Source organism: Eschrichtius robustus, chromosome X (assembly GCF_028021215.1).
Source record: "Eschrichtius robustus isolate mEscRob2 chromosome X, mEscRob2.pri, whole genome shotgun sequence".
In the NCBI taxonomy this organism is placed as follows: domain Eukaryota; kingdom Metazoa; phylum Chordata; class Mammalia; order Artiodactyla; family Eschrichtiidae; genus Eschrichtius; species Eschrichtius robustus.
Genome location: NC_090845.1, coordinates 13016384 through 13033067, shown reverse-complemented (window position 1 = coordinate 13033067; position 16684 = coordinate 13016384). Strand labels below are relative to the sequence as shown.

The 16684-nt window shown below is 40.8% G+C and overlaps 1 protein-coding gene across 5 annotated transcripts; it reads left to right on the top strand.

Annotated features, from left to right (window-relative positions):
- Positions 1 to 3183: 3183 nt before the first annotated feature.
- On the top strand, positions 3184 to 16288 carry PIGA (phosphatidylinositol glycan anchor biosynthesis class A). 5 transcript variants are annotated; one of them, XM_068533576.1, is made up of 8 exons: positions 3184 to 3225; positions 5181 to 5960; positions 10191 to 10323; positions 11075 to 11207; positions 11365 to 11571; positions 14431 to 14679; positions 15212 to 15296; positions 15394 to 16288. In XM_068533576.1, the coding sequence occupies exons 2-7, from the start codon at positions 5243 to 5245 to the stop codon at positions 15218 to 15220; spliced, it is 1449 nt and encodes a 482-aa protein (XP_068389677.1). In that variant the 5' UTR covers positions 3184 to 3225; positions 5181 to 5242; the 3' UTR covers positions 15221 to 15296; positions 15394 to 16288. The 5 variants fall into 5 exon arrangements, with proteins under 5 accessions (XP_068389677.1, XP_068389675.1, XP_068389676.1 ...); XM_068533574.1 differs by having other exon boundaries at positions 15209 to 15296; XM_068533575.1 differs by having other exon boundaries at positions 15209 to 15296; positions 15390 to 16288.
- Positions 16289 to 16684: the final 396 nt, after the last annotated feature.

Genomic DNA, 16684 nt, shown 5'->3' with positions numbered 1-16684 from the left:
TGCCTTCCCACTCCAAAATTATCCAAGAGCTAATTTACCTATGAATTTGCAAAGAGTTGAATTTCAAGGGAAGGTGATATCTACTTTTATTTTATACCTTCTCCATTTATAGGTCATTTTATACTACCACTGGTACTGATTGCCCTCAGAGTCTATTAAGTGCAATCAGAAGGCACTGCGTGTAAGTATTTTAGTCTAACTTTAGTGGTTTATAAGAAAATTCTCTAAAGGCGTACCCTGATGCCATACATTTAGGCAGCACACTATAATTAGAATTATCCCCAGATTTATAGCTTCATCCTGCTGCTACAACTTTCTTTTGATGTTTAGAAAATAGCCTTAAATGGTGACCTTAAGGTTTAACTGGCTAAAAATGGAGTCTCATACCCATGTGAGATTGTGAACCATGTATGGAATCATGATTTATTTGCCTTTTAATGTTCAGTGCCTAGATCAGAGACGAACATGATGAATGTTCAATGTTTTCAGACTTTGTTGGAACCATAGACTTTGTTGGAAGAGCCTGTAGGTTTGTCAACCCCTCCACCACAGCGACTCGGCAACAGGGTGCCTTTATTAATATCTATTTATAAAGGTCAGCCTATTCTACAGTATTTAAAATACAAAGAACCTTTCAAGAAAAGTAGATCGCTTTTTACCATTGGTAAAAGGTATATAAAAGCTAGAAAAGATGAAAAGCTTTTAAAACACACTATGTTTAATATTCCCTGTATTCCCCACAAAGCCTTTTATAGACTAGGCACTCAGTAAATGTTTGATGATAAAGATAGAAAATATTTATTTTCTTTTGAAAATAGCTCATACATTTTTTGAAGGAGTATTGGCGTCAGAATCTTAGAAGATTCATGGTAGAACTTCAAACGTGTATTGTGATCAGAACTATGGCAGTGGCAAGCCAGGAGTTCAATAAATAAGGCTTAACCCTCACATATACAATACCTTCCAGGATTTCTACACAGTAGTGTAGAAATACACTAATACCTATTAATAATACCTATTAATACCTATTGCAAAGATGAAGAGACCAAAGCAATGCTGCACCACCTGGTAGTGTTGGTGTTATCTGTGAAACCAACTGCAAATTATTAGGCTTGAATAAATATCCTTGAGTCTTCATCACTTTTATTCTCTGATGCTTCAATATTAACACAGGGCAGAGTATCTATTCCCACTTGAGCCTTATTCATTAAAGTTAACTCATTATTAATACACTTTGAATTCTACAGCCAAAGTGCTCTTTTTTAAAAATATGTATATATATTTTAAATTTATTTATTTATTTTTGGCTGCATTGGGTCTTCGTTGCTGCACACTGGCTTTCTGTAGTTGCAGCAAGCGGGGGCTACTCTTCGTTGCGGTGCGCAGGCTTCTCATTGCGGTGGCTTCTCTTGTTGCAGAGCACAGGCTCTAGACGCTCAGGTTTCAGTAGTTGTGGCACATGGGCTCAGTAGTTGTGGCTCGCGGGCTCTAGAGTGCAGGCTCAGTAGTTGTGGCGCATGGGCTTAGCTGCTCTGCGGCATGTGGGATCTTCCCGGACCAGGGCTCGAACCCATGTTGCCTGCATTGGCAGGCGGATTCTTAACCACTGCGCCACCAAGGAAGCCCCAAAGTGCTCTTTGAATTATAGCAGTGCACTGTGATTTTTATAAGGCGCACCCCTTGAAATTTTTTCAATACATTTAATTGGGTATACGTGTCAGGAATTGTGCAGGCATTGAATAAAGAAATTCATTAATACAGCTAAAACTTATTCAATGTCTAGTACCAGGAACAGACCCTGCTTCTGCTTACTCCCTGGCTGGGAAGGCAGACATTTAACAAGCAAATACAAATGCCAATTTTCAGAAAGAAGTCCATGTGAGATCCCAAGAAGACACAAGTCTCCAAGGATCAGGTTGAGGAAGAAGGCAGGGGTGGAGGGCGGTGTGAGGGGGAACAGGCAAACAAATTGAATATCACCTGATAAATGCTATACCAGCATATGGCCAAAATGCTGTCAAAATACAAAAGAGGGAGGATTTAATTCTCTCTAGAAGTTTGGGTAGGGCATCAGAAAGGAGCCGAAATCTTCAGGGATGAACAGGCTTTCTACAGGCTTAAAATGGGTGCTGGTAACGATGGTGGTGATGGTGCTCAGGAAGGCATTTGCTCGGCTGGGGAACCCTGTGTACCCACTGTGAGGGGTGGATGACCATCAGACCACTTCCAGTGATTCATTAGCCTCTTGGCCAAGCACCACCATAGCCAGCTGAACCAGTATGAATGCGAGTTGATATTTCAGGTCAGACCTCAGGTTTTTTTCCTCCAGAGTGGAGGGTTGCCAGGTAGAATGAAACATGCCCAGTTAAATCTGAATTTCAGATAAACAACGAATAATTTTTTAGTAAAGACCCCAATATTTGGGACGTATTTATATTAAAAAATATTTGTTTATTTGAAATTCAAATTACTAAAAACTTTGATGTGACTTTTTATTTGTGTTTTTTTTTTTTTACTACATCAGGCAATCCTACCAGAGTGGTAAGAAACTGGCGGGTCTGCTGTGGCACAGATAATAAATAACAAACAAAACGCCACCATGACCCCAGCTCTCTGTAGCCTTCCCAGCCAAAAGCCTCTCCAATTGGAAGCCAGAGAGGACAAGCTTCCAGAAAAGAGACGCTGTAACTAGACAACCAAGGCGCGAACCCACCCTACGGTCCGCAAGACCCGCGTTTAGAAATGCGGTGCGTCCTGGGAGTGAGTTTTCTGAGTTCGGATTCGCCTCCGAAGACCACGGGACTACAACTCCCAGGAGCGGCAAAGGGTCGCTGCGAGGCACGCTGGGAGTACTGGTTTTACCCCGTCGAAGGGTCCTGGTGGGCTGCTTGTGTAACAAGAGACCAAGGCCGATTTTTAGAGAATCTCAATATTAAGAATTCATATAAAAGGTTAAACCGAGGATTAGTGCTTTCAATACAGAGAAAACCAGTCTTCCGGAACAGAGTGGCAACTGTGCAGGCGCGCGCTGACGTTACACCCCGCGCTGAAAGGTGGGGACTGAGCGTCCCTCCTGCACGTGACCCCAGCGCCTCTTTGTGATTGGCTGTTCTGGGGGTGCGGCGCTCGGGCGCGGACGCCCCTGATTGGTGCTTCGGGGCAGCGGGGCGGGACTCCGGCTGCAGCCGCGGGAGGTCCGGACACTGGCGGCCATGGAACTCGCTGGTAAGTGCGTGTCTGAGCTTTCCGCGTCGGTACTCCCTGCTGCTTCCAGATGGGACTGAGCTGCCCTCAGGGGAGCGTGGTCGACGATGGAGGGGGCGAAGCCGACCCGGCTTGAGGCTCGGAGGTCGGGGTCGAGGGTCTCCGGAGTCGAGTGGGGCTGAGGGTGCGCTGGGGCGGCCGAGCTGTAGCCGGTTCCGCGTCGGCTAAGGCGGGCGGGGCGAACGGCTCTGGGACTCCCGGCCTCGACCTCCTGCTCGCTCTTTGGCCGTTTTCCTCCCTTTGGGCCTGGCGAGACCCCCCCCTGACTGCGCCGGGGTCGCTGACTGAGCGGGGTCATCCCTTCCTTGGCTCTGGCGCTCCCCAGCGACCCCTCAGCGAGTGAAGCTGGAACGGCGCTCGGCGGGTGGGTGGAAGCACCGTCCTCTTGACCCCAAGCCCCCGCCGGGTCACCCTAAGGCTTCTCGGGAGTCTCTGCTGATAACAACTGTCTAGGAACTCGTTGACCGTGGCCGTGGACTTTACGCCATCTCGCACTTGCCACTTAAGTGGCTGGGTGGGGACCTTGGACCGATCGCTCAACTTCTCTGGCTTCTCATTTGTAAAATAAGAGAGGTATTCACTAGATCTCCAAGCCTTTTTTCAACTTTAAAATTTTAAGATTTTGTGATTGTGCTCTTTGTTGAGCTTTTACGCCATGAAAGTGTTAGGCGTGATACCGTGGTAGGCACATTTCTCACAGAACATTGCAGGTTAATGACAGAACTTTAAATGATTTCATTTGGTGCTTTACTCACTGTTTTCGTTATCATTCATCTTTTAAAATTGAGTGGAACTGGAAATTCGGGTTTAGGTGACAAACCACAGTAAGAAAACGTTCGTGAAGCCACTTAAAAGTACAGACTTGAAGAATCTTATGATTTGGTAATATTGAATTGTAATTAGCAAATGCAGCTCAACAAACACTCATTGAGTATTTCTGAGACAATATTTAAAATAAACATGACTTTGTTGGAGAGAATAGACTTTGCACAAGCTGTTACTTTGCATTTTCTGAGTTTGCGGTGAAATCAGAAACTCAGACCTTTAGGATGGCTTCCCATTGTATAGTTGAGTTTCTGGAGGCATGGAAATCTCATTTGTAAAGCTGAGAAGGACTTTCACTCACTTTCCAAGATTCTCTTTAGCTTTAAATGTCTAAGAATCTGTAATCATACTGAATATTGAGTTGATGATTTTTGCGCTGATGATCTCGGGGACCCCTGAGCTGAACATTTCCTACTTTAGAGGTAGAAAATGGCCCCACATCCAGCCCATCTCTAGTTCAGTTTTTATCTTTCGATTCCAAACTGAAGGGAGGGACACTGATGGAGGGAAGATATACATAACTGAAAGTTTAAGAAAATGAGGGGAACGGTTTGATTATCACCATTCTTGAATAAGGAAGGAGAAAATAAGGTCTGTGGCATGTGCTACAGGTGACACTTTAAAAAGCTGCTCTCAAAAGACAGTTCTAACTCCAGGTATATTTTAAACCACAGACTTAATACTAGAGAACTTGATGAGATTCATTGAGTCAATGGCTAAGCTCTAAAGTGGGGTTAGCAAACCTTTTCTGTCAAGAGCTGTATGTTTTATTTGAATGAACTGGTTTGTTAACATGGCAAAGTATTCTGTATTTTGGTGTAACAAACATTATTTAAGATTATGTGTAGCGGTATTTTTAGAGCAAAATTAAGATATAAGGACATTGCAGAGTCTAGTTTTGTTGTACGACACACAGTAAGTGCAAAGCAAGTAAATGCTGTCAAATGCATGAATTCATCATATGCTTTGTTTCATTTCTAGGGGAAAAGCTAACGGATTAACATTAAAAGAATATTTATGTCTGGATTTGGAGTGTGGAATGTATTTTGTCTTAGATCCTGAGCTTAGATCCTGTTTACTCTCTCTTTCAGGTACTAGAGGACACATATCTTAACTGGGTTGCTGTAAGGACTGATGCCTGAACCATCTCAGCATGACCTGTAGAGGAGGAGCTGGGCATGGCCAGCGTCCCTCAGCTTCACTCTCCCGTGTCAGCCCTGGACGTCTTTCCACGTGTAGAGCCTGTACCCATAATATATGCATGGTGTCGGACTTTTTCTACCCAAATATGGGAGGCGTGGAAGGCCACATTTACCAGCTCTCTCAATGCCTGATTGAAAGAGGGCACAAGGTCATAATTGTCACCCATGCTTATGGAAGTCGCAAAGGCATCCGTTACCTCACTAATGGCCTCAAAGTCTATTACTTGCCTCTGAAAGTCATGTACAACCAATCTACAGCCACGACCCTCTTTCACAGTCTGCCATTGCTCAGGTACATATTTGTTCGGGAGAGAGTCACGATAATCCATTCACATAGTTCCTTTTCTGCCATGGCCCATGATGCCCTCTTCCACGCCAAGACAATGGGCCTCCAGACAGTCTTCACGGACCATTCCCTTTTTGGATTTGCTGATGTCAGCTCGGTGCTTACAAACAAGCTTCTAACTGTGTCTCTTTGTGACACAAACCACATAATTTGTGTCTCTTACACTAGTAAGGAAAACACTGTGCTAAGAGCAGCACTGAATCCTGAAATAGTGTCCGTCATTCCTAATGCTGTAGATCCTACTGACTTCACTCCAGACCCATTTAGAAGGCATGATAGTGTAATAACTATTGTTGTTGTCAGCAGACTTGTTTACAGAAAAGGTAATGAAATGATAGCTACAAATGCACTGCACAGCCTTTTTTTCCTTGTAGAAAGCTGTTGAATATTTGTGTTATAATGATTGTTGGGCTTTTTGTTTTGTTTTATGGTTTTATAACAACTTGTGTGTTAAATATAGCAAAGAAGGGTCTAATAATGTTTTATACATCTTAAAGAAGAAATTTCTGGAACAGTGGTAAATGCTATTCCCAGCCCCAGCCCCACCCCCCCTAATGTTTTCATAGTTACTTAAAAGGAAAAACAATAACCTGATGTTGTTTAATAGGTCAGGTCTTTTAAAAATTTCCATACACATGCAGTAGGAAGTACAGGGCCCAGACCATCACATAACCCTTTCTTTTCATTGCAGATATTTTGAAAACTAAGAAAATCACAAGGGTGGAAACTAAAATCAGCTGTAACTGTATTATTCAGGGATGACCTTAATGAACGTTTGATTTATAGCTTTCCTGTCATTTTTATGCATACACTCAAAGTCAGTGTGCTTGTTCTGCACATTACTGTTTTGTAGCTTGCTTATTTCCTTTAATCGTAGATAAGACATTAATAATGAATTGGCAGCCAAGTGCTAAAGGGGGGTCAGATAGCCCAGAGTCCGATCCTGGCGCCATCCTCCTGTGTGATGGAAGACAAGCTACTTGACATCTCTGAGTCTCAATTTTTTTCTTTTGTGTGATTTGGGCAACAGTGGTAATCTTGTGAGGTTCAGTGATGGTTCCTGTACAGTACTTAGCCCAATTTGTACTCGGTATGTGTCTGCTGTGCACAAGGAGGATTGTTCTAGTGCCTCTGCAGCACTTCATGGATGCCACAGTAGAATTTGTAGAGCCTTGCTGACTAAAAGTCTGAAGCAGTCCAGTTATTCAAAACATAAATGGTCTTCTGGATGGTGTTTGAAAACCTGTCCAGCAATCAAAATTGTCACTAAGAGTGGGGAATGGTTAAAAAGATGATGTGTAAACCCCCCCCCTTTAAAATATTTTAATTTACTCAAAATATTATTACCATGCACTGAATCACCAATAATTTGATTTAGGCCTGGTGGCTTAAGAGTACTGGCCCACTGATTTGAGCTGCATCATCTTTCTTGCACAATCACCTTCAAAGAGCATAACTTACAGTTGCCAGTTTGGGTCTCTTAAACGTGGTGAGAACCTAAAGGCATATGAAGTAATGTACTTCTGGATGTTTCATTTGTTTTTGATCTTATACAGTGGTTCAGGATATCCCCTAATCTGACAAGGTTTTTTTTTTTTTACTGTGTCTTTATTGAATTTTTCAAAGCGTTCAGCTTAGTTTCACAGAAACTCATTTTGTCCGTTTATGTGCTATTTAAATACTGTAACAAGTATAATAAAATTGGCATCAGACAGATTTGTGGACAAATGCAGCTGATTCTTGGTAAGCGAGAAGCTCAGCGGCGGGATCAGAAGTGTCCCAGTGTAGTAGGGAGTGGCCTACAATCCAGATGCGGGCCTTGGTCAGGATGGTTTACCTTTGGAATGGAGAGCCTTGGTCCATGCGGTGATCCACTAAGCGGAGGTTGGTCAGAGAACTTCTACTGAACTGCATTTTGGGGGTGAAGGCAATGAAGTGCTTCCATTCCTTACTTGAAGAAGATGTGAATGGAGCGGCGTTCTGTGTCTGAATCCCTCTTGGGATATTGGTAATGTGTTTGTTGTAACTTAAGAAATGTGCCTAGCTTGTTTTTTCACCAAACAATATACCTTTGTGAGATAGCTAGCTGAGAAAGCATTTGATGCATGCGTGATCAAGGATCAGAGCAAAATTAACTTCCCTGTTCAAAGACTGGACCTGTTACCTTTACTTCACTAACTATGGTATTTTACCCAGCTGAGCTAACCACCAAAGAGTGAAGGTACAGCCTTTCCTGTTCTCAATTCAGTCATTTAACAAATATTTATCAAACCCTTTCCGTATGCCAGGCACTGTGCAAAAAGTAACATTCTGAGAAGGAATGGCCACATCTGTAGCCCAGAAGTGAGTAGTTGTATTCATGGTCCATTAATTATTAATAAATTAATTTCTGTAGGAGGTGTTCATTTGGACCAGATATCAAAGGCCACTGGAACGTATTAAGTAAGAGAGAGAATAAATCAAAAGCCCTATTACCCAGGATCCCTGGCCTCTTCCCTCTTCCGTTGAGCCTGTTTTGCTCTCAGGCAGGGTTTAGCAGCGCTCACGTGCATGTGCAGACATGCCCCACTTCTTGCTCTAGTGCTAATGATGACTTACATTTATATTCTGCAGTTGATAAAGCCTGTACATGGTACAGTACCTCACTTGACCCTCCCAGCAACTGTAGGGTAGATGTTATCTGCATGTAACAGACAAAGAAACTGAGTCTCAGAGGGGGTAAGTAACTCACCCAGGTTACACAGTAAGTAACAGATGACAAGCCTGAGTTGAGCTCTTCTCGAGTTAAGGTCTCCTGTTCCCTCCACCCTCAGCCCAGCCACCATTGTCCTAGGTATAGATTCAGAAGATTCTGTTAGACTGTGCTTTATTTAGAAGCACTTCAGATCAGAGCTTTTCTTCTCCATTTTGTGAGAATATGGCAATTGAAAGTCCTTTGGTATGTTTCATTGTGTTAGACTCTTGTTAGAGGCACCAGAACATTTCTTACCATGGGGAGAAAAAACCTTTATTAGAATAATAATATAGGTCATTGATAATATTAATCGGTTCCATTTCTTTTAAAGTACTTGTCAGAATTAAATAACAATGCATTTAAAGCACATCGCCTGGTATAGTAAGCCCTCAGTAATTGTAGCTATTGTTACTAATTATGATTATTGCTCTATATGTGGGGTTTTGTTTTTTTCATTTAAAGAATGGATTCTTAACCTTTGTATTAGAAGGGAGAGGGCAAGGAGGGAGGGGAAGGAAAGAATTATAGGAGGTTACTTGTTAAAAGTCATTAAGACACCTTCTGGTTTATCTAAAAGTCCAGTTGATGGACTTGGTAATAAACTTGAAACAAAGATAGCTAAGATTTTAATGAGCAGCTTTCATAATTCAGAAAAGCCACATGTGAATTTATGTTTGCTAATGCAATCATATTTTGAAAATACTAACAGAGTTTACTTAATAAATCCTGCTTTGAATTATTTAATAAAAATGACCCTATATATATTATTTCTCCTACCATCTTTTTAATAATTGATGTGCCTGTATTTGGGAAGATTGATAGAAGAAGTGCAGTGCTTGTGTATGTGTGTGTATGCATTTCTTAAACTTTAACTGGCTTATTTTACATTTACTTTTGAATGTGTATGATTTGTACTTGTTAAAGAGCTAAATTCTTAAACATCAATACTACTGTTACTTTGGATTGCTACTTTCAGACTAGTAGGGCATGATTTATTTTGCTGCTTTATATTACTTAAGGTTGTATTTACATATCATAAGAAAGTTTCATTAAAAAGAAAAGGACCAAGATGCACCCTTTTGTTCTACAGACTGTAATGGTCTGGCACTGGAGGTCCTGCCACCTTCATTCACTGTCATTCGGGGGAAGTGGGCTGTAGCAGATTTGGATGGACTATTATAAATTTTGCTAATACCCTAGTGTTCGCTGCAAAATCCTCTGTACAAACTGCATTCTCAACAAAATGGAGGCAGCAGTTATATTTTGCTGCTTAGCCCTTTCCTATAGTAGGAAGTAGAATCATAACGCTGGTAGAATTTTGTAGGTGAAAGAGACCTTGGACTTCAGGTACATCGGTCTGTTCATTTTCTCTTATCAGGAAACTCCCATTATCAAAGAGTTTGCTCGTAAAAAGGCTGGGTCAAGACCCAGATCTCCAGTCAACTCTCCTGCTCTGCAGAAAATTTTAACTGAAATGTAAGCTACCTCAAATGCCATTTTTTAGCAGTAGGTGTTGTGTAAACACAGGTGAATAACCTAGAACACAATGTTGAAACGAAGCAGAATAGTCCACGAACTGGGCGTGTGTAAGGTACCCATGGGTGTCAGTGTATATATCCTCAAGAACTCTTGGGGGACCCCTGGCAGTTTGTGAACGATTCCACCATTCCAGGAAAGGTTTAAGAGAATTTGTTTCTCTACTTAAGTAAGGGAGGCATAGCTAATATTACTTTTCGAAGTAAGTGGATTCTCAGTTCTGATAAAATTTTTTTTTAAGGTTAATTATTGATAACTCCAACATTCAACTTGATGTTTTCAGGGACCGATTTGCTTAGTGGTATAATACCTGAACTCTGTCAGAAATATCCCAATTTAAATTTCATAATTGGAGGAGAGGGACCAAAGAGAGTCATTTTGGAAGAAGTACGGGAAAGATACCAGCTCCATGACAGGTATTGATGGATTCCATATTGTCTTGGGTGAGAAAATATCAGTTACCTAAAATTGGTTTTGGCTACATGCCTGCATTAAGTGGGCTGCTTCTCCTACATGTACTTGATGTAAAAATGTAATGCAAGGCCTATTTAAGAAAAATTATATAAAATGGGGAACCCTAGTTAAGGAATTCATAATTTTTTTCTGTTAGCCCAACATTATTTGACTTTAGGGGGCACTGGTTGGGGCACCGGAGAATGCACAAAAAAACAGCTATTTGATTGGAAATGTTTGCGGATTCTCAAGGCATACTGAGTTGTGATTTAAATAGCACGGCCCAAATCATGTAAATTGCTCTGCATGTACAGATTCGAACATTTCTCTTCCTCGGTAACTTAGTTAACATGTGAGCTGTGCATGTGAAGCATCAATTTAAAAGGGACATTTTCCTGTTTAGAAACGACACTTTAACATTTACTCATCAAAGTGTATTAACATTTTCATTGAATGCAGACTGATTTTGGAGAAGATGAAATTTGATCTGTGTAACAAAAGTTAGAAATATGTTAGCTGTACAAGCTTTAACCAAACAGCTTTATATGACTTTCTTTTAGATCAGAGTTGGGTGATATTAATCTTTTGACATGGAAAACATTAGAAGCAGTAAGAATCTAAGTATAATATGAGTAGCACACTTGGCTTATAAATGGTATTTCTTTTGTAGCATGATTTTTACTCCCCTCTTTTTTCTCTCGTTTCAAAAATCAGAGTGCGTCTCTTGGGAGCCTTAGAACACAAAGATGTTAGAAATGTCTTAGTTCAAGGACATATTTTTCTTAATACTTCCCTTACTGAAGCATTCTGCATGGCAATTGTGGAAGCAGCCAGTTGTGGTTTACAGGTAAAAAGCTTTGAGGGCTTATTACATTGTTGGGGTTTCTATATTTGTATTTTGAAAAATAATCAGATGCAGTCTGTAATATGTTTTTAAATTGGTATTGTTTATTTTCCTGAGAGATGAATTATGGTGGATCACATGTTCTTTTTTTCTTTTTAAGGTTGTAAGTACCAGGGTTGGTGGAATTCCTGAAGTACTTCCAGAAAATCTTATCATTTTATGTGAGCCTTCTGTAAAATCTTTGTGTGAGGGATTGGAAAAAGCTGTTTTCCAACTGAAGTCAGGAACATTGCCGCCTCCAGAAAATATCCACAACATCGTAAAGACTTTCTACACCTGGAGGAATGTTGCGGAGAGAACTGAAAAAGTACGTCACATGCTAAGAGAAGGGTATTTGAAGATTGTGTCTTGAATTCTTACTTGATGTTTCACGTACACACTTGCTTCTTTTATATAGGTTTACCATTTCTGCTCTATTGCTTAAGTTTATGAAGTCTCTTCCAAATGAAAAGAAGTGAATTCTGTGTTACTTCTGGTATATGTTAGGCTAAGTTTCTAGTCAAATCATTGCATTTGACATCTGAAAATAGCAGTAATGCAGCATCTAGACCTTTCATTAAACTGGGCATGCAGGAGTTACAAAATTTTCTAGAAGTCACAACAATTAGAGGCAAAACTAATACTAAGAGCTACTCTTAGACATTTTCTTGAGGCTCTTTATAATTCTAAAGCATATAGGTCTATTAGAAAATATATGGTTTTGCTTAGGCCGATTGTGGCAACTTGATAAGTTACAAATATTTAATCCAGGCTACTTCCTAAAACTCCCGTGTCACTTTTGCTAGCTGCTGTGATTTTTCTACAGGAGAGGGATTTTTGCATCTTTGGGCTGATGGAGAACATAGTAAGTTAGAATTCAAAAAGCATGTGACAAATGTTGGAAATAGGATCACAAGTAAAAAGCAGCAGTAGAAAATTTGTAAAAGGACAGGTGCAGGAAATAGGTTAATGCCCTTAGGTGGGAGAGTACAGTTGTGGGAAATGCTTCCTTATTTCGAGGTCAGGACTTCATTTATTCTACTCAATTGTGCCCTTTGTTTAAGTACCTCTCATGACTTCGTCTACCTCCTGCCTCTTATTATCACCTAGCAAGCTGGATGGAAACGCTGTGCTTCTTAGAAATTGTGACCCAGAAAGACAGTCAGTTGGGAGCGTGGAGAAGGTAGTGCTTTATAGTCTCATCGTATTCAGTGGAGCAACCAGTTTCTAGCCCAAAGTAGAGAGCAAGATGGAGCCGAGTAAGCAGAAAGGCTTTCTTAACTTGGTTTAAATTGTAAATTCCCGTACCTGAGGTGAGCCCCAGTTTGAATGGAAATGCAACAAAACTCTTTTTATCTCTAAAAATCGTCATACACAGTTTCCATTGAAACATGAGAAGTTTGCATTAACAAACAGTTTTGACTGAAATAGCTCTGAGATAGCCACTTTCTAGAAGTTTTGCAGTCGCGCCACCCGTATGAAGTAAGTACATTTCCTTGTTTTCCTTTGGAAGTTGGGGCGCAGCACTGATTACCTGCTGGGAGCACGTGGCAGAATCGCCCTGGGAGCCTTTTCGGGCTCTGTCCGGTTCATCTTCCTGTGCCCACCGCTGGACCCTTTAGGAGCAGAGGAGATATGGGAATGGTGGGCAGGGATATTTGGTTAGGCAGGTTCTTTCGGTGAAACCCACCCTGATTGAGGACCACATCTCTGTAATTGTGCCTTTACCTTCTTGATCAACGTCATGTAAATCTCAGAAGTTTGCGCTGTTGTAGATAATAAGTTTGGGGCAAAGAACTACGGTGACAATTTGTCAGCTTGTGTTAAAGGAGCGCGTTAGGGTTTTTTTTAAAAACCACAAATTTTCTTTTAGTTAGGCTTAAAGTAGTAGTAGGACGTCTGTGTTGTTTTCAATTTTACACTCTGGCGATTTATAGTATACATTCCAAAAAAACGTTAATCCTTGTCCCTAATGGATTGTCCTCCCTGTCACTCTCTCCGTAGTAGCAAATTGTTATTTTGTCACTTGAGATCATAAATTAACTGACTTAGAAATAAAGGTGGACACACGGGTGAGTTTGTAGTTGCTCTTTTAATTCTACCTGTTCCATACAGGATGTTTGATCCCTTTCAACTCCTTAGTTTAACTGCTATTTAGAAAAATTGATCAAGAAATTAAATCAGCATTCATGCTGGAAACATACTTTTTCATTTATAATTCGCCAGTCTCAGCATAACGCTCGACATAATTCTGACTACAGTGTATTCCAAATGTCCTCGGGGTAGAGGAGCTAGATGAAAACAACCCGTACCTTTCAGAGGCCGTTGACCTTTAGAACTTGCTCTGCACGTCATAACTTTCTTGAGTTCAAAAGGAGATGGTTTACAGGTCTGATAACGTGAGAATGACCACAGGTAATGCCCAAATGTAGTTAAAAAACATGAATGCCGGCCCATTTTATGTGTTTGAAATAAGTATATTCAAGGAGCTTTGTTTTTTTTTTTAATATTTCAGAGTTTAGTGCTTCGCAATACTTTAAAAAAGCAAGCCACCTACTACCAACGCTCAGCAAGAAACTGTATTTTGTTTGCCACTGTTTGACGTATACCATCTACCGAAATTTCCCCCATCTCTTTCTGCTCCTTTTACTTGGAATCCGTGAAATGTCTCTGTATGTTCTCCCCGTCTGTGCTCAGCAACACGGCGTCACTTGGCTGTGGAAAGAGGAGCCTCTCTGTACCCAGAAGCACAGTAGATTGTAACTCTCTGATGGTAGTTGAGTCAAGGAATCTTAAAGGGCCAGTCCTTCTTCCCTGCTTGGGGAGTCACTGCTGAAGTAAATATGGCCTCGACAGGTGGCCCGAAAAGCCGCTGCAGCATCTCAGGACTTTGGAATTCTTGTAGTTGGTTAAGTATTGATGGGGATCCCCTAGGGGACAGGAACCGTGGTAGATTCATCTTTGTATCACACGGTATACATACCGCAGTGTTTTGTCCAGAATAGGCACTCCATAAGTGTTGACTCAAATGGCAATACGTAGTGTAATCAGTTTCATTCATCACATCATCACTGTAACAGCAGTGAAATGTACGCGCCTTCTGTTGACATCTCTAAAGCGCTCCTGGTCTGTGCAGGTCGTTGTTTATTGGGGCTCACGGCGCTCATTCTCGGCTCTCTCCCGCCAGGTGTACGACCAAGTGGCAGGAGAAGCTGTGTTACCGCTGGACAAACGACTGGACAGACTCGTCTCTCACTGTGGCCCCTTGACAGGCTGCATTTTTGCTTTGTTGGCTGTATTCAGCTTTCTCTTCCTCATTCTCCTGAGATGGGTGACTCCAGATTCTATCATCGACGTTGCAGTAGATGCCACAGGGCCAAAGGGTGCCTGGACTCATCAGTGTCCTTACAGGAAAAAGGTGGACGAGAACAATGAGGTATCTAAAACCAGGTAGAAGAAAGCCTAGATTGTGAGATTTTAAACACTTGTAATAGTTCTATTAAGACTATTGAAAATAACCTTGCTTTTTTTCCTTTTTAAAGTTAATGTAGTAAGTTATGCTACCTCTATATCATTCCGTGTTTTATTTTGAGGAAAGATAAACACTTATGCAATTCCTGAGTGTAGAAACTCCTTGCACTTATTTAAAATTTAGGAGAGAACATTGAAGCCACTCAGGTATGCAATTTTTCAGACTACTGAAATCCCTCTAGCAGAGATGTTTTAACGTTATATTTTGGGAGCTTTGGGTGCTGAAGGGCCAAACGTTTTCTGGGCATTTTTTGGCCAATTTTAAATGTTCTACCATTAATAAGACATTCATGAGATGTTTGCAAGTTTTGTTTAGGGAAGTACAACAACTCTGTGAACTATTTTAAGTTGTGTTCATACTACATTTATTAGACACTTAAGTCATGTTCTTAAACTTTTATTGGGTATGCTCAGTAAGTGTTCCATATAATCAGCAGGTTTCTTGAGTAAAATGGGCTGTCAGCGACCAGCATGTTTTAAGCACCTACCACGCATAGAACGTTGAACTAGATGCTTCCTGCGGTAAGGACCGGGGGTGGGGGTGGGGGGGGTGGGGGGGATGGGGGGGGTGCATTCGCTCTTTGTTGATCACTCAGATGGTTCACTTCGTCATAGTCAGGTTTGACATGAAGTGGTAAGATATCCGCCATGCCGAAAATGCTCATGCTTTTAATGCCAGGAAAAAATCGCCGGCGTACTCCGAGTTCTTCTTTGATCCTGTTGGATGCATTCTCCTAGGTCAAGCCTTCGTCTTCGCTTGTGTGTATGAAAATACTTTTTGCTTTTTAAATACTAGGGACCGATACCACTGTTGATGATAGTGCAGAGAAACCCTCCACATCTCTCAGTGCATAATTTAGTCCTCTGTCAATGCCTTCTTGTTTTCCAAGCACAATGTACAAGGTGTGCCATCTCAAAATCAGCTGCTACCCTGTCCCTTTGATAGAAGTCACTTCCCTTCACTTGTGGCCTAGCTGATGCCTGATAAGTATTGTCAGTGTGCAGAAGTCTTGACCCCAGAATGTTTTGTTTATAGCCAATTGAGTCTGAAAATTTTAGGAACACAGTCTCTTTGTGGATGGATGTTGTTAACTGAAATCGTTGTGGCCCATAGCCATGGGTTTTTAAACCCCCAATTATCCATATGGTGTGTCTTATTAATTCTTTGAACTCCTTAGAATAAGTTTTTGTGATTAAGGACTGTGAAGTCACAAGAATGAGGCACTGTGGGCGTGCTAGTTAGATGCTGGCAGTATTGCGATTCTGTACAGGATTTTTTTTTTAATGACAACATTCATAGAACTTCCTTTAAAAAAGTATCTTAACATGCCTACTAATTGGTTGCCACTGATACATAAGAAATATATTTGTGTTTTGTACTAAAACACAAATGCAAGAGTGCAATTTTTAATATCTAGAAGTTAGGGGTTCTTTTGTTAAAGAAAAACAGACTGACCCAAACCATTAAATCTTACTGGGATTTTTATGCATAGAAACTGACTTATATAAATATGAAATAAACAGTGCCAATATTCATGATAAAGCAAGAAACTGTAACATTTGGTTTAATTTATTCTGTTCAGCAATTTTTTAAAGGCATGCTGCTGTTTTTTCTTGTATGTTATTTTTGTTTCTTAGCTTTTTTTTTTTCAGAATTGTCTATTAAATTGCCATTTATTTCAGATGGAAATAGGATTTAAAGTTCTTGCATGAAACATATGTAATTTGCATATTTTCCTCTTTTTTTTTCCCTTTAGCAAATGGAAGTAAATTTGCTTGTTCTAGTAAATCTTAATTTTCAGGCTTCCTGAATACCTAAATTGTAACTGTCATTGTTGCACTGGTCAATATGTGGAAACATATTGTTCTGCCCTGCTACTTACATTTATTTGAAAGTTAACTTGCAGTGA

What these genes read in the sequence shown, in the direction of transcription:
- PIGA (XM_068533572.1), top strand. Translation starts at nt 5,243, where the DNA reads ATGACCTGTAGAGGAGGAGCTGGGCATGGCCAGCGTCCCTCAGCTTCA. An exon ending in AGATACCAGCTCCATGACAG is followed by an intron (nt 10,324 to 11,074) that starts GTATTGATGGAT and finishes TTCAAAAATCAG; the next exon opens with AGTGCGTCTCTTGGGAGCCT. An exon ending in TTGCGGAGAGAACTGAAAAA is followed by an intron (nt 11,572 to 14,430) that starts GTACGTCACATG and finishes CTCTCCCGCCAG; the next exon opens with GTGTACGACCAAGTGGCAGG.